The 15315-nt window shown below is 51.6% G+C and overlaps 1 protein-coding gene across 2 annotated transcripts in view; it reads left to right on the top strand.

Moving 5' to 3' along the window:
* The window catches only part of Rps6ka2 (ribosomal protein S6 kinase A2), a 268826-nt gene that overhangs the window by 205854 nt on the left and 47657 nt on the right, over positions 1-15315 (top strand). For both annotated transcript variants that reach the window (XM_087895940.1, XM_087895946.1), the window contains 5 exons: positions 2274-2354; positions 4619-4698; positions 7412-7518; positions 10331-10368; positions 11802-11944. In XM_087895940.1, coding sequence (XP_087752066.1) covers positions 2274-2354; positions 4619-4698; positions 7412-7518; positions 10331-10368; positions 11802-11944 — 449 coding nt within the window. The remainder of the gene's footprint in view (positions 1-2273; positions 2355-4618; positions 4699-7411; positions 7519-10330; positions 10369-11801; positions 11945-15315) is intronic.

Consider the following 15315-nt stretch of genomic DNA (forward strand, 5'->3'; position numbering starts at 1 on the left):
TGGCCTGGAGCACTAATGCAGGAGAGGGGAGGGGAGGGGAGGAACGTGAGTGCCTCGATGCAGAGATTGACAGAGCAAAGCAGGGCAGGCTGTCATGGGAACCAAGGCACAGGGAAAGACCGCTACCTATGCCATGCTCGACACGCCAAGTGTGGCAGTTACCGGTTTGGTCCTCTTCAGGAGGGTCACCACCCCACACGGCTACCACCGTATGCCCCAGACCGTCCATGGATCCAGAAGGAGCTCTGAGCCTGGCAGACAGCAGCTTCCTGCTCCTCCATTTCCCCAGCTACAGTAACCACCACTCTGCATTCTGACGATGAGCATTTGCCTGCTCTGAGTGGAGTCATGGGACAACTGTCCTTTCCATCCAGCCCCTTTCTCTCAGCATCGTCTCTGAGCTTAGCCTGACCTGGGTTCATGTAGACTTGTTCTCCTTAGAATAGAGTGCTGCTCTGTCGTGTGTACACCACGTGTGTATCATGTTCTCCTTAGGGCAGAGTGCTGCTCCATGTGCGTACACGTGTGTATCATGTTCTCCTTAGGTCAGAGTGATGCTCCGTGTGTATACACATGTGTATCATGTTCTCCTTAGGTCAGAGTGCTGCTCCGTGTGCGTACACGTGTGTATCATGTTCTTCTTAGGGCAGAGCGCTGCTTGGTCATGTGCGTACACCTTGTGTGTATCACATTTTGTTCGTTCATCTCTTGATGGCGTGGTTGCTTCCACTCATGGCTGTTGAGTAGTGCTGATGCGAACATGGCCGCACGGATGCCTAAGTCACTGCTTTCTGATCTTGTGGATAGATACCTAGAAACTGAGCTGCTAGGTTACGTGGTCACTCTGTTGAACTGCTCCACAGTGACGGTACCATGTTGCATTGCCTAGCATCACACGTGGGTTCCAGTTTCTCCACATCCGCCAGCATTGGTCATATTCCACTTTTTATCATCACGCCATCCTTGGGCAAGGATTTAACAACACGTGTGGCATGTGTGTGCTACCGTTCCAATAGTGACGAGCAATGTAGAAGGATGCACTTGTCCCTGTGGGCATTTCAGATGTTCAGCTCTCACTCAGAGAGGTCCTAGGAGGTCACACAGAGGCTGCCTCCTGGGCATACGAGTTACCCTGTGGTGTCTGAGCGTTGCTCTTATTCTCAAGTGGTTGTCAATCTCTGTTCTGTTCATTTGTTTTGCCTCAGAACTAATTATGTCTGTATTCCAGATGGCTGAAAGTGAGACAGTGGGAACACTGAAAAGAATGTTGTCACACACACACACACCCTCCACCTCTGTGGTACACAGTCATCCTGGTGGGGAGAGAAAGAATTATCCCCTTTTTCCCTCTTGCATCAGAAATGTAAAAAGTACCATTTTGTAACTTGGAATGCTTCAGCGAGGACCCTAAATGGATGCTAACGCCATTGAGTGAGAGTTAGGGAACGTGCAGGTCATTGTGTGCCGGAGTGTCACTCCCTGGGCTGCCTCTCCCTTACTGGAGGGCTAACGGATCTCGACACTGGAGAGCTGCTGAGTCCTTGCCAGCCCCTCCTCTCGCTCACCCAGCATCACTTGAGAGGGTCAGCTCCGCAAGCTCTTCCTGATCCCAGAAGGCTAAGGTAGAGGCCTTTTCTGCCACCAAAAATGTCTAACTGCAGTCCTGTAGAGACACCAGACCTGACCTCAATTTATGAGAAATACAAGTTAGAGGAAGCAGCTAAACTCCAGTCAGACAGACCTCAACATGGACCATTCTACAAGAAAGTGGCCTGGACTTAGTAAAAAGTTGGGGGCAGGAGGAAGGTATAAGATTGTTCTCCTCTGTATGCAAATCAAATACAACCGTTTAGCTACCAACACAGTAAGAAAATACTGTCTACTTGGCTAGACCCAAGGCTGAGGAAGTAAGCAGATGATGGGGGGGGGCAACTGGAAGCCAGAGACACCACAGGATGATGGGACACTGGAGTCACTGAGGATCACTCCTTATTCCTAAGGCATACGAGTCAATTCTACAAGGAGAATGTCATGGTGTCTACAATACATTTTCAATGTTTCTGGTATAAAGAAAAAGAGCTAGAAGCAAGGAAGCAAATGTGTCAACATGTATGTATTCCTTAGACCTAGGCGAAGGGGAGGGTGGCCATGCTCCTGCTCCACATTCCCATGAGTGTGCGGCTGGCTGTGCACTGGCTCACGCGTCTGCTGTTGGGTACCCGGGCCTGGAACTCTCCACCTGCATCCTGAAAGCCTTTGTTTTTGTCGTACAGTGCGGGACCGGGTCAGGTCTAAGATGGAGAGAGACATCCTGGCGGAAGTGAATCACCCGTTCATCGTCAAGCTGCATTATGGTAAGGGCAGCAGACGTGGCATGCTTTGATCCCTAGGGTGATGTCTTTGATCAGAGGAAACCGCGATGATAATAATTGCTCCAAAAGAAGATCCTGTGTCAGAATCCTGTCTCATGTGGAGACAACGGTCCCTTAAATCCCTACTCTTCAGTCTCCTTCCTGTTTGTTTCTCCCAAAAGAGCAAGATGCCCTTCTTCATCCCAAAGCCTGTGAGGTGGGGCTGCCATCATGGCGACGTCACCACGGCTAATCTGGTACAAGGGCCTCCACCATGGTGAGACACGATGGCACACCCAGTGGTGCTCAGGATAGGGTGTGTTAGTCACCAACTCTGACCTTCAAGGTGGATGAAGGGAGGAAGGGCCATGCAGTGACCCTCAGACTGCCGCTCAGGGAAGGCCGTTGTCTCAGGTTCTCGAGGCTGGAGGGAGGGCAGTGAGGTGACCCTCAGACTGCTGCTCGGGGAAGGCGGTTGTTTCAGGCTGGAGGAGGGCTGTGCAGTGACCCTCAGACTGCCGCTCGGGGAAGGCAGTTGTTTCAGGCTGGAGGAGGGCAGTGAGGTGACCCTCAGACTGCCGCTCGAGGAAGGCCCTTGTCTCAGGCTCTTGAGGCTCAGAGCAAAGCCTACCTCTCTACCCAGCACTTGCCTTTGCGTCTCATCTGAGGAACAGCGGGCAGAATCCAGAATCAGTCGTGTCCCCCACAGCACGCTTGGCTTGTTAAGGGGTTCATATGAATAGAGGTCACAGAAGAACCACAACACAGTCAGAGGTTCCTAGAAGCAGGAAGCAAAGGCACGAATGCCCCCGGGGTGACTGGGGAGACTTTCAGAGACCAGAACAGTTCAGGCCTGTCTTGAGTCACAAGGTGTACCCTTCATCAGAAAGAACAAAAGCTGGCTCCTCTGTGGGCTGAAGGGCGGGGTGGGACCCTCAGGCTTTCCAGCCATGGCAGCTGTGGTTAGAGCCTCACCCTCTGCCGGCAAGCAGTAAGGCAGGAAAGCCCTGTCCCCCGTCCCCCCACTCCTGGACAGTTCCAGCTGCTGGTGGACTGTGGTCAGAGCAAAACCTGGAGTTGCCATCTGGAGTGTTCAACTTTTTAAAACTGAGTAAGCCCTTGATTTGCAGAATGCTTCTCAAATCTGCATGTCATCCCTATGCGGGCCATGCGCATCTTCTCAGGATCATCCAGTCCCAGGGTGTGTGCTAGGGGTCAGGCTGTTTTCACCAGGAAGTTAAAAACTGGGTATCTTACACAGACTTTTCAACAGCTGTTCTACATTGCTTCTGTTTCCGTGACCCCTCAAGGCCCACACTGCCCACATTGCAGTCCACGTAGCCCCCATAAAGGGTCTTCCAGTTAGCAGCTGTGTTTCCAAATGCCAGCATTTATAACGGTTCTGGAACTTTTAAAAACGAAATAAAAAATTTCAATACACAGAAGTAGCAGGACCCCCTGACCTGGCACCCTGTGTGTAAAACCTGGTGAGAAATGATAGATGCTTCCTGATGCTGGCCTGGCCATCATGATTGCTGACCCTCTCTGACATTGGCTGGCCACCAGTGCTGACAGACTCTCCCTGTTCCCAAGCTGATGATCACAGAGTAATAACGGGCTCTGTTCTCTAGGTCCTTATGTGCTCAGGGGCCCCTGGCTCCGAGGTTGCCTTTGGTACGTGCTGGGTGTGAGCTGTGTAGACTGTGGAGTCGCTGCCCATAACTTCATGCCATGCATGACACAGACAGGCAGGCAAAGCCGTCCTCCACATTACTGGCGTGGAGAGGGTCCATAACGGTCCTCTTGGGCCCTAGGTAGAGGAGGGAACTGAAGTGCACCTCCTGTTATCAGAACCTTCTCCCGTCACTTAATGCTTCAGCGAGTTTCTGCCTACGGGAGCCTCCATGAGCGAAGCCCCGTCAATAATGCCAGCGGTGCACACACCAGCGGTGCACACACACGAGCACAGACTTTCCTCTGCCCGAGTCCCTCAGTCACTCTGCGACGGAAAGGGATGAGGACAGAGGAGAAGGAAAAAGGAAGTTCTAAAACCCAACAAAAGCGAGAGACACTGAACCTAGCTCCCTCCCCTTCCGCTGGGCTCTGTCTCGGTGGTCAGCGATGCCCCGTCTGAGTGAATGGCAGCTTTCCAGGCACACAGCCTTGTTGAACTGCTGAGATGCTGGGCTTTGGGAAGAACAGAGATTCCATGTCAGAGGGAACAGTGTTTGCCGGTGAAGTGCTCAACCCCGTATCTCCTCCCACAGCCTTTCAGACCGAAGGCAAGCTCTACCTGATCCTGGACTTCCTGCGGGGAGGGGACCTCTTTACCAGGCTTTCCAAAGAGGTAAGTGACCCTGCAGCTCATGGTGACTTTCTGTCTTGGAAAACAGGAAGGGAAGAGCATCATGGGAGATGGGTGTGTGAGGCACGTGTATGCTGAGTGATGTGTACATTTAGCGTGTGTAACGTGCTGTGTGTGGCATTTGGTCTGTGGTAGATGATGTCCTATGAATGTGTGGTAAATGTGTGTGTACCAGCTATGGCTACACCCATAGCATTCAGGAAATTGAGGCAGGGTTTTGGCTTCACTACCAGCCTGAGCTACAGGGTAAGACTTACATGTCTGCATCAGCAAACCTTCTAACGCAGTTTGTGGTACCATTTGGGGATGATGGCATTTGATGGCATCTCACTTCCCATCCTGGGAAGGCACAGTTAACGCCATGTGGACCTTCTCCTGAGTAATAGTCCCCGTGTGTCTGTGTTTTGGAACATCTTGTCAGGTCTCTTCTCACTGGATGAGCCTCGTTGGCGTCTAGCTGCAGAGTTAATTCTGTATACCAAGACTTCAAATAGAACTCTCCAGAACTGTACTGTGAAGGTACTATGTCCATCCTGACTTGAGGGGCACGGAGCCAGCTTTGTAGGATAAGGAAATTCAGAATTCTGTCTATAGCAACAACATTCTTGTCTTCTCCTTTGAACGATTCCATAAGGCTCGGTACAAAGAACAAGAGGCTGGCAGTATGCTGACGGGATGTGCCTCATGTTTCCCCCCACAGAGTACTTTTTAGTTGCCTGTGATGGTGGTGTTCAAATTGTCCTCTTTCCCTCCAGCTTCCCAGGCTTTTGGTAGAGTCTACATTGTACCTTGCTTAAAACTCCAGACAACTAGCAGATCAAGGTAGAGCGTGTAGCCAGACGGGAGAGGGCTCCTAGAGACTGGGGCTGTTCTCCCTTCGTGTCCTGGGAGTCCCTAGAGCAATGGCACATGTAGGGAAAATTCTGGACTCTGACCATAGGAACCTCTACTTCTCTTAGCTAAGAAACCCAACCTTCTGAGGTCTTCTTTTGTTCAGTATCTGATGAGATAGCCTGTAGCTGGGCTTCTTGCTCAAATGACAATGATTGGCAAAAACCCTATACCTCCTTACAATGGGACATGTGGAACTATTATTGCAGAGGGATAAAGTGGCCACATCTGGGTGCATGGGTTCTTTGGGGGTGTGAGGATGGTGGCTTAAAAAGCCTTTTCCTGGCGTTCTCTCCTTCAGCAGAGCACTGGGCAGTAGTCTGTGTGTGGCCACCATGATTGCTTTTAAGGACTCACCCATGGGCAATAGATTAAAAATGGGTTTGGGGACTCTGCAAGATGTACCCTGAGATGTAGGAAAGCAAAAAGAGATAATAACTCTGTGTATTACATGAATCCAGTCATGAAGAGGAATTTGAAACATGGTGGGATTTGACTATAAAACCTACCGGATGCATTAGTTGGTGTCAATGCATCCAGAAAAGAAACCAGCAAGCAGAGAGGTGCTGGTCACACATGGGAAATAGAATAAGGGTGGAGGGGTGCTGGGAGTCAAGGGGGGTCTATAGTCCAGGGCTGGCTCCCAGGGGTACCAGCTGACACTTTGTAGGACCTAAGACAGGTCCTTACTAGGAACTGAGCCCTGTCTGCTTGGCTGTGGCATTCACCACACATTTTAGCTCTGGTCTCAAGCCACATTCAGTTTGCATGTGGGTTTTTTTGTGTGTCTGCTTTCAAAGAAAATGCAGTGGTAATGTGGAGTGCAGTCTCTTCAGCATGGATGTCTCGTGGTGAGTGTTTTGTGAGGAACCTGAGGAGATGGCCCCGCGAAGGCAGCAAATCCTGTGCTAGCATAAGGACCTAAGAATTGGGGTCTCTACCACCCATCTCAAAAGGCTGGGTCCACAGCTCACCCCTGTGCTCTCAGCACTGGGGAGCAGAGCCAGGTATGGAATCATGACATCACAGGGCCAGCCAAGTGTAGCCAAACTGGTGGGCTCTGTTTTGGTGAGATTTCCTGTCTCAAAAAGTAAGATAGAGAATGACCAAGCAAGACTCCTGAGATGAACCTCTGGCTTCTATGCACGTATGTGCAAACACATCTGTATGCATACACACGCATATATACAAGAACATGTAGGGACTCCCCTTCCCATTGAGATGACTGCAGACACATGAGCAGGACAGGACAAAGCTCTCTAGCCCAGTGTACTGAAGGCTCCTGGCTCTGAGGCGTCCTGATACCATAACTAGCCTGGAATGCAGCACCAACCCAACAATCACAGGCTCCCCTCCAACCAACACATTGTACTTGGCAGGATGCATCCCTCTGTGCAGAGGGCAGGTGATTAGGCTGCCAGTTTGCACACCAGCCCAGGGGACAGATAGAAGAGAGGAGGGAGAAAAGTAAAATTGGGGACCCATTTTCTCTAGTCCTCCAACCTCCAACCATTATGAATTCACCAGAGCATCCTGGGGTTTCACTGCAGTCTGAGCAGTTTGTCAGGTAAGGGCAGTTGGTGGTGGGCTGAGGTTGCTCTCACGAGGCTGACCAAATCGTCTCCCTAACAGTGCAGCCTGCAACTATGAGAAGTCTCTTGCAATAGGAGTGGCAGGAAATTGTCATGGGAGAGCCAGGATCTCCGCACGCGTATTCTGGGACAGCCCTGGTTTCTGCGATGCATGCTTCAAAACAAGCAGTCATGGGAGAAGCTGAATCCCTGGTCTTTTCCCACCCCACTAGGTCATGTTCACCGAGGAGGATGTCAAGTTCTACCTGGCTGAGTTGGCGCTGGCCCTGGACCACCTTCACGGCCTGGGGATCATCTACCGGGATCTGAAGCCAGAGAAGTAAGGGGAAAGGAATTCACAACCTGCTTGGGCATCTGCTGCCAGCCCACACCAGTGGCTGTTACCTAGGATCTGTTTCCCAAGAACACTTCACCAGTGGGCTGGGCACCGTGACATGTGGGTGGGTCCTGGGCTGTAGTTCCAAGAAGGCTAAGCAGATGTCACCTCCTTACTTACAGGTGCTCAGCAAAAGCAGGGCCTTTGTTATCCATGGTAGATGTATCTACTGTGGGAGGCCAGGTCACATTCTGTCTTAAACATAGATGACCAGGCAGGTGAGGCCTGAGACAGACACACATACCTCTGCCCCGCTCAGTGACCTTTGCACGTGACCATGTCACGCAAGAGATTGTCTCTATCATCGCCTCTTCCTCCTGCTGCTCTAAGCTCTAGGAACATGGTTGGTTAGCCTCTGAGATGGCTGGCCAGTAGTTGGGTCAAGAGATCAGTTGAGGGACAGTGGCCACAGGGTCCCCGGGTCAGTGTGTGTTTGGGGCTCAGAATCTGTAATATTTTCATCTCTAGAGTAGTCTGTTAATCTAGTCTAAATGAAAGCAGGAACTACCTTGCAAAGTAATGGGATTCAGTGTTCTGATTTCTTCCTGCGTGGTCTGAGTGGCAGAATGCACAGGAGCTAGCACTGACTCATGCAGACAACAGAGGACTTAGGAGGGCCTCTGACCAACCTTGCGGTGTCCCTGGCTGTCATGCACCTCTGAGACCTCAGCCACACTTGTTCCCAAACCAGGACAGCCTGATGCCATACCTTGAGTTCAAGACATCACATAGTCAGGATGGACATCACCCTGCTTCTCCTTCTCTTGCACCCACACTGCCCTTAGGTGAAGACAGCTGCTTCTCTGAAGACATGGCTGTCATCTGGGTTTGGCGGAGTGAAGTGTGTGCAGTGCGTAGCTCTGATTACCTGTCGGTCAACAGATTATCACTGACTGATTCTATGAATCTATGGAGAAGTGACCCTGAAGGCCCTCTCTTCAGAGCCCAGCAGGAATGGGAGCTTATGATTTATACCTGACCCCTCCACGGGCAAGAGCAGGAGGTCAGAATGACACCTCAGAGCAGGTGTCTCTTAGTGCTGACAGCATCCCCTGTACCCAGCCACCACCCCCTGGAGGCGATCACTGAGCCTGACTTCTTCCCAGCTATGACCCCTACAGAAGACTTCTGTATGCTCAGAGCCATTCTGGGCATCCAGACCTTGGCTCCTACTCACTTGTAAAGGCTGAGCTGGTTCTTAAAGCTAAAAATAGTAACATGTAATTACACGATAAAAACAAAGATTTTGTAGTCCAATTAGAATTATTTGGGAATGAATCTTGAAAGTTGCTTAATTCTGTGCAAAGACTCAGTATGACTGAGAAGCAAAGATGAAAACATTAAACATCTGCCTCTTTAGTTATAACTCAGCATGTTAGTTAATATGCTATAACGATTCCCAGAAGACACTGGCTATCCTTTAAACCTGTGGCCCATAGTTTCCATGTTGTCGATATACAGAAAATAGCATTTACCCTCAAGTGTGGCGGAGGGCACAGCCCGGTGACCATGGCGAGTTCAAGTGACACATACCCTCACTCTCCCTTCAGCAGAGTGCTTTTCAGCCTGCAGAGCTGTGCCTGTCCCAGCTACACTCCGCACAGCTCTCCTCCACCCCACCCAATCCTGGCAAACACGTTCTTACGTGAGTGGAGACCCAGGCTTGTGCAGGCTTCCCCACCCCTTGGGGTATTGTTTCCGTCCTCTCCAGCCATGTTCCCGTTTCTTTAGGGTGAATGGCACCTCCTGGGACCTCATGGAGCAGACTTTATGACAGTCCTAAAAACAGGTAGAAACGTTGGTGCCCTGAGCCTTAGGATATCAGAGCTGCTCACCAAGGGTATAAGGGGGAGGAGTGGATAATGTCCCACCCTCATTCTCTCATGTGATGGGGCATCCTCGACGTCTGCGGGATAGCGAGGAAGAGCAAACCAGAGGCCAGCCATGACATTAGGCTCCACAGAGTCCAGTTCAGGAGTCCATCGCAGGATGAAGCCGTGGGCAGCCCACAATCCCTTTGCTGAACCCCAGCTGTGTGCATGACCCTCACTGGAGGCCAGGATTGGTCCAAAGTGTTGGGGCCAGTCCCGAGGGAGTCTGAGATTCTGAGAAGAGGGTCTCTGGACATCAAGGACCTCCCAGGGTCAGGGAATTTCCTCTGCAGAGGCTGTGGGTATCTATAGGCCAGAACAGTTAGAAAACCCACTTTATTGTATTTGGAAGGGATCCAAGGGTTCCAATCTGATGGCTCAAAAACATGCAGCCCTGCAGGCTCATGACCAGGATTCTTGGTTTCCCTCCCCCAGGCTCAGGACCAGGATCCTTGGTTCCCCTCCCCCAGACTCATAACCAGGATCCTTGGTTCCCCTCCCCTAGGCTCATGACCAGGATCCTTGATTCCCCCGCCTCCCAGGCTCATGACCAGAAGACTCCTTGGTTCCCCTCCCCCAGGCTCATGACCAGGATCCTTGGTTCCCCTCCCCCAGGTTCAGGACCAGGATCCTTGGTTTCCCTCCCCCAGGCTCAGGACCAGGATTCTTGGTTCCCATCCTCCAGGCTTATGACCACAGCCTTTTGCTCCCTTCCTGAGCTGGTCCAGGCTATTGGACAAAGACCACCATAAGAAAAGCTATCCAGGATGCAGCCTGTTAGAAGCCCAGGCATTGGGCAAGAGCATCTCAGCTCCATGGGGCTTTTCTCTGAACTCCGTCTTGCTTTATTTCTCTGATGTCTGTTTTCTTTCCCTTTCTTCTAGTATCCTCCTGGATGAAGAGGGACATATCAAGATCACAGGTTGGTTAAACAAACAAACAAAACAAAACACAGGATGGCTTTATCTCCCTTCATCACTGATTAGCCCTGATAAATTTGTGAACCACCTAATAACAGCCCCCTGTCTTATCTCTGACCTGGCTGAAGTTTTGGTGCCCAAGTGCTGGCCTTCTGCGTGTGTGCACACAGCAGAGAGAAACTCCAGCTTCTGAAATATCTGTCTCCTACCCAAGACTCCTTCCTGCCGGCGCTGGCTCTCACATGTGTGCACACAGCAAGGGGGCACGCAGGCTTCTAGATTACCTCCCCTGTTCACCTGCCTAAGGCTCCTTCCAGACCTGGCTCAGCATCCCTGGGTCTTTTACTAGAAGCCGTGAGCCCATGCTCCCTTAAGGCAGATGCAGGGCCTGCCCAGGGGTCATAGCCTTGTCTCTCCCAGCAGCAGCGGCCCAGCTGCCCTTGTTTATATCCAGACCTTGTAGCACTGATATAATCAGCCCAGCTACAAACATCCTATCTCACCAGCTTCTAGTGGCTTCCCCACTACCCACGTATACACTACCCACGTATACACTACCCACGTATACACTACCCACGTATACACTACCCACGTATACACTAGCTTCCAGTGGCTCCCCCACTGCCCGTGTGTACACCATCTTCCAGTGACTTCCCCACTGCCGGTGTGTACACCAGCTTCCAGTGGCTCCCCCACTGCCCATGTGTATACCAACCCCCAGTGGCTGCTGTAACAAGTTACCAGAAACAAATGATTTACCACTTTACCGTTCTGGAGCTGTTAGATGTCAAGACTGGCCCCTGGGAGAATCACTTGCCTTGAGTTTTTGAGCTCCCATGGAGCCCCTCCTCTTCTGCAGTGCCAGCCTCTCTGGTTCTCTCCTCCACATAGGCATCTGTAAGGTCACTTGGATCATCTGGATACTACTCAGGATTCACCCTGTATGCCTGCATGTTCCCTTCACACTGTAAAACAGTCTGTTCTCAGGTTCTAGGCTTGTTTGGGCTCCGTTTTCCTACCCATTGACCTGTCCTGCCTCAGCTCCACATGCACTCTAACCCGCTGAGTCTACTTAACAAGCACCTGCCTCACAAAGCAGGTGCCAGCGATGCTTCCTTTCCTTCTGCAAGAATCACACCTCACTCCTCCACTTCTGGGCCCCTCAGCATGCAGTCACCCCATGGTGATACCTGGGAAAGGCTCTCTGGAAATCCATGTTCGTTACCAAGAAGTGAGCCCCTTGCTGCTATGACAAAGCTGGTGATATGGGGGCGGCGGGGTCGGGGGGAAGGCTCTGGAAGCACATTCAGCCTGAATAGTACAATGTCCCAGAGGTCCTACGGTCTCTGAGATGGTGTAAATCAAGGGGTCTGTCCACATAGACGTGGGGCTGTGGCTCAGGCTCAGGCAGTGTGTGTGCTGTGCTTGTGTTTAGATTTTGGCTTGAGCAAGGAGGCCATCGACCATGACAAGAGAGCCTATTCGTTCTGTGGGACTATCGAATACATGGCGCCCGAGGTGGTGAACCGGCGGGGCCACACGCAGAGTGCCGACTGGTGGTCCTTTGGTGTGCTCATGGTAAGGTTTTCCCCCTCATTTCCTCCGTAAGGGTGGCTCTTTCCCATATGGCTTCCTCATCCTAGCTTGATCGAGACGCTGGAAACTGGAGAGGAATCAGGCTTTGAAAGGCCCTGGCCCCATCTCTTACCTCCTCAGGAGGAATGTTGAATTTGAGAGCAGCCTACGACTGCTCTGGTTCTTCAGAAAATAGAAGTGAGGTTAACAAAGGCTAAGCCTTCTTCATCATACTTAGCACCACAGATTTAACCGGAATGTGAGGACAGGCAGGGGCTTCTCTGTTAAACATACCTCTCTTGTTTCAGATGAAACCCTTTTGCCATGTTGTAAAATTTGGCATGCACCAAAGTGCTCGTGGAGCTAGCCAGTTTTATATTCGCATCTAGAAATGCTACCCATTTTCCAATCTGGCATGCTGTTTCCCTTTCTCCTCTTCCACCCCAGCAAGACAGCACGCTCATTGGCCGCTCACATCTCCCTGCAGACCAGTTTTCATTGCTCTGGAATCTAACACCAGTGATAATCAGGGTCACAGCATTCCCCAGCATCCCTTTAGTGTGCACATTTAACACTAGAAGAAACTGAGACTATGAGACCCTCAGGAGATGCTGTGGTAAGAAAGACTCAGGCAGCTCTCAGCAGGGTCCTGTGCATCCAAATATGTGCCTCTCATAAACACAGCCAACTTCATCCTCTACCCATGGGACCCAGAGCCCCGGTTCGGATTTACCCCTAGGGATGTCTTGAAGCCTCAAGGGGCCATGGTCATCCGTGCTTGGGTTCTCAGCTAGCTCCAAGGCTTAGAAACTCTAGCTGGGCAAAACTGCTGACTTCTGAGGGCCCTTCCAGTCAGCTGGGGAGAGACTCTCACCAAGAAATGCTCCCACCACCCTGGGGCAGAACCATACTTTCTCTTCCCTGTCAGATCTTCATGAAAGCTGGTTGGTTGGTTATGGAGTATCACAGTGTGCTGCATCCCTTGAGAGACGGAGGGTGGGCCATCGGCAGCCCCTCTCCCTTGCACCTTAGGCTGGTACTCGTGGCTGTGACACCCCTTTTTAGGACTGTCATAAATTCTGCTCCGTGAGATCCCAGGAGGTACCATTCACCCTGAAGGAAGAAAGCAACAGCCCGAGGGGGAAGCCTGCCACATGCCACACGCTTACACCCGTGCAAGTCAGTGGTGCAGCATGAGGAAGGGCTGTCACGAAGGTGTCAGTAATGCTGGTCATGATTATCCAGACCCTTAGGGCAGCGGCTGGAATACAGGTCTTTTCTCCTGAAGGCCACCAGCCAAGTCCTGTGGTCCCAGGGTTGTCTCAAAGTGCCTTCCCTTACAGATTGAAAGGGTCCTGTCCTTGCACTTGCTGAAGAGACAGTTGACTTTGCTCTCTTCAGGGTGATGTTTGCTCAGATAGCTATGCTCACACGCAAACACTGTTTTCCTCAGATCCGCTGGCACAGCGGTTCCCAACCTTCCTGACCCTGTAACACTTTGTACAGTTCCTCATGTTGTGGTGACCTTCAACCATAAAATTATTTTATCGCTACTTCATAACTGTCATTTTGCTGCTATTATGAATCATAGCGTAAATATCTGACATGCAGGGTACCTGATGGGAGACCCCTGGGGGATCGTAACCCACAGGGTGAGAACCACTGTCCTGGCAGGGTGATGGGTGTTTGTTGGTAGGGAAAAGGGGTATGGGGGTGATGTCCCTTCCTTGAGGTCCTTCTTCCTTCCCTTTCTTCAGGCTTTACTGAAAGGTCTGAAATCTCCTTTGCTGATTCTGGCTGTAGGTCAGGAGTGGTCCTGTCCTTTTGCCCCACACTCCTGAGAACTTAAGCCTTTCGAGAGCAGGCTGACCCGGCTGTATGTCCAGGCTTCCCCTTGTCTCCCGCAGCTGTTGTGACTAGTGGTCTGCACAGCAATGCTGCAGATAAACCTTGGTTTTGGGGAGGAGGTCATGGACTCCTGTGTTCTCTGACAGGGCAACTTTGGGGGGGGGGGGTTAAAAACAGGGGGCCAGACAGCTTCCCATATAGTCCTAGGCAAGAGCTACCTCTGGGTGCCTTTCCTGACCCTAAGCTGTCCCTGGATGCCTCTCTGCAGCTCCTGGGCATTCTGGTCACCACACTAAATCTCTTTTCCGTCACTGTGAATGTTTAAAAACTTCCCCAGCTCAGATGTCATGTCACCTGCCCCAGACTGCCTGGCACGGCAGCGCTGTACTCTGAGTCTGCTTCCCAAGGACAATGGGAATACAGTGGTCCCACCACGCAATGTCCCCATGACCTTTACCCTGCCTGGGTCTCACTCTCTCCCAGAGTTTGCAAAGCTGAGGCAGGGAGCTAGATCCTACTCCCAAGGGTGTACTTACTGTAGTGGCTGCCACACGTACCCACTAGGATCCACTGTGGTACAGGTTCTCATACATAGAGGACAGTTCTGCTGGATGGCTCAGTTGTTGGGGGACAGTCCTGCTGGATGGCTCAGTTGTTGGGGGGACAGTTCTGCTAAATGGCTCAGTTGTTGGAGGACAGTCCTGCTGGATGGCTCAGTTGTTGGGGGACAGTCCTGCTGGATAGCTCAGTTGTTAGGGACAGTCCTGCTGGATGGCTCAGTTGTTGGGGGACAGTCCTGCTGGATGGCTCAGTTGTTGGGGGACAGTCCTGCTGGATGGCTCAGTTGTTGGAGGACAGTCCTGCTGGATGGCTCAGTTGTTGGAGGACAGTCCTGCTGGATGGCTCAGTTGTTGGGGGACAGTCCTGCTGGATGGCTCAGTTGTTGGGGGACAGTCCTGCTGGATGGCTCAGTTGTTGGGGGACAGTCCTGCTGGATGGCTCAGTTGTTGGGGGACAGTCCTGCTAGATGGCTCAGTTGTTGGGGGACAGTCCTGCTGGATGGCTCATTTGTTGGATGTCATGACACTTGGTTTCATTCATCAACTTGACTGGATTAATGAGTCACACTTTGGCGTGTCTGTGAGGGCCTTTCTATAGATTCTGAGAGAGGAAGACTGAATGTGGGCAGTAGCATCCCATGGACCAGGGTCCAGGACTGAATAAATGTGGGGAAATGTGTGCCAACATTTGTCAGTCTGTATGTCCTGACCTGACCAGACGTGAACAGGCCCTGCTTACCACCACCTTACCTACCGTGGTGGCAGGAGCCTTCTCGGCATGAAAGACAAACTGACCCTTGCTCTCTGCATGGATCAGCAACTGTTCCTGTTGCTGTGGCAAATGCTTGGCACAAGCAGCTGAGGAAGCCAGGGTTTGTCGTGGCTCCCAATGTGATGGCTCACAATGTGAGGGGAAGTCTATGGAGCTGGGGAAAGTGTGGCAATTAGAACGTTACTGGCTCTGGT

The sequence above is a fragment of the Myodes glareolus genome, chromosome 1 (genome assembly GCF_982192425.1).
Source record: "Myodes glareolus chromosome 1, mMyoGla1.1, whole genome shotgun sequence".
NCBI classification, from domain to species: domain Eukaryota; kingdom Metazoa; phylum Chordata; class Mammalia; order Rodentia; family Cricetidae; genus Myodes; species Myodes glareolus.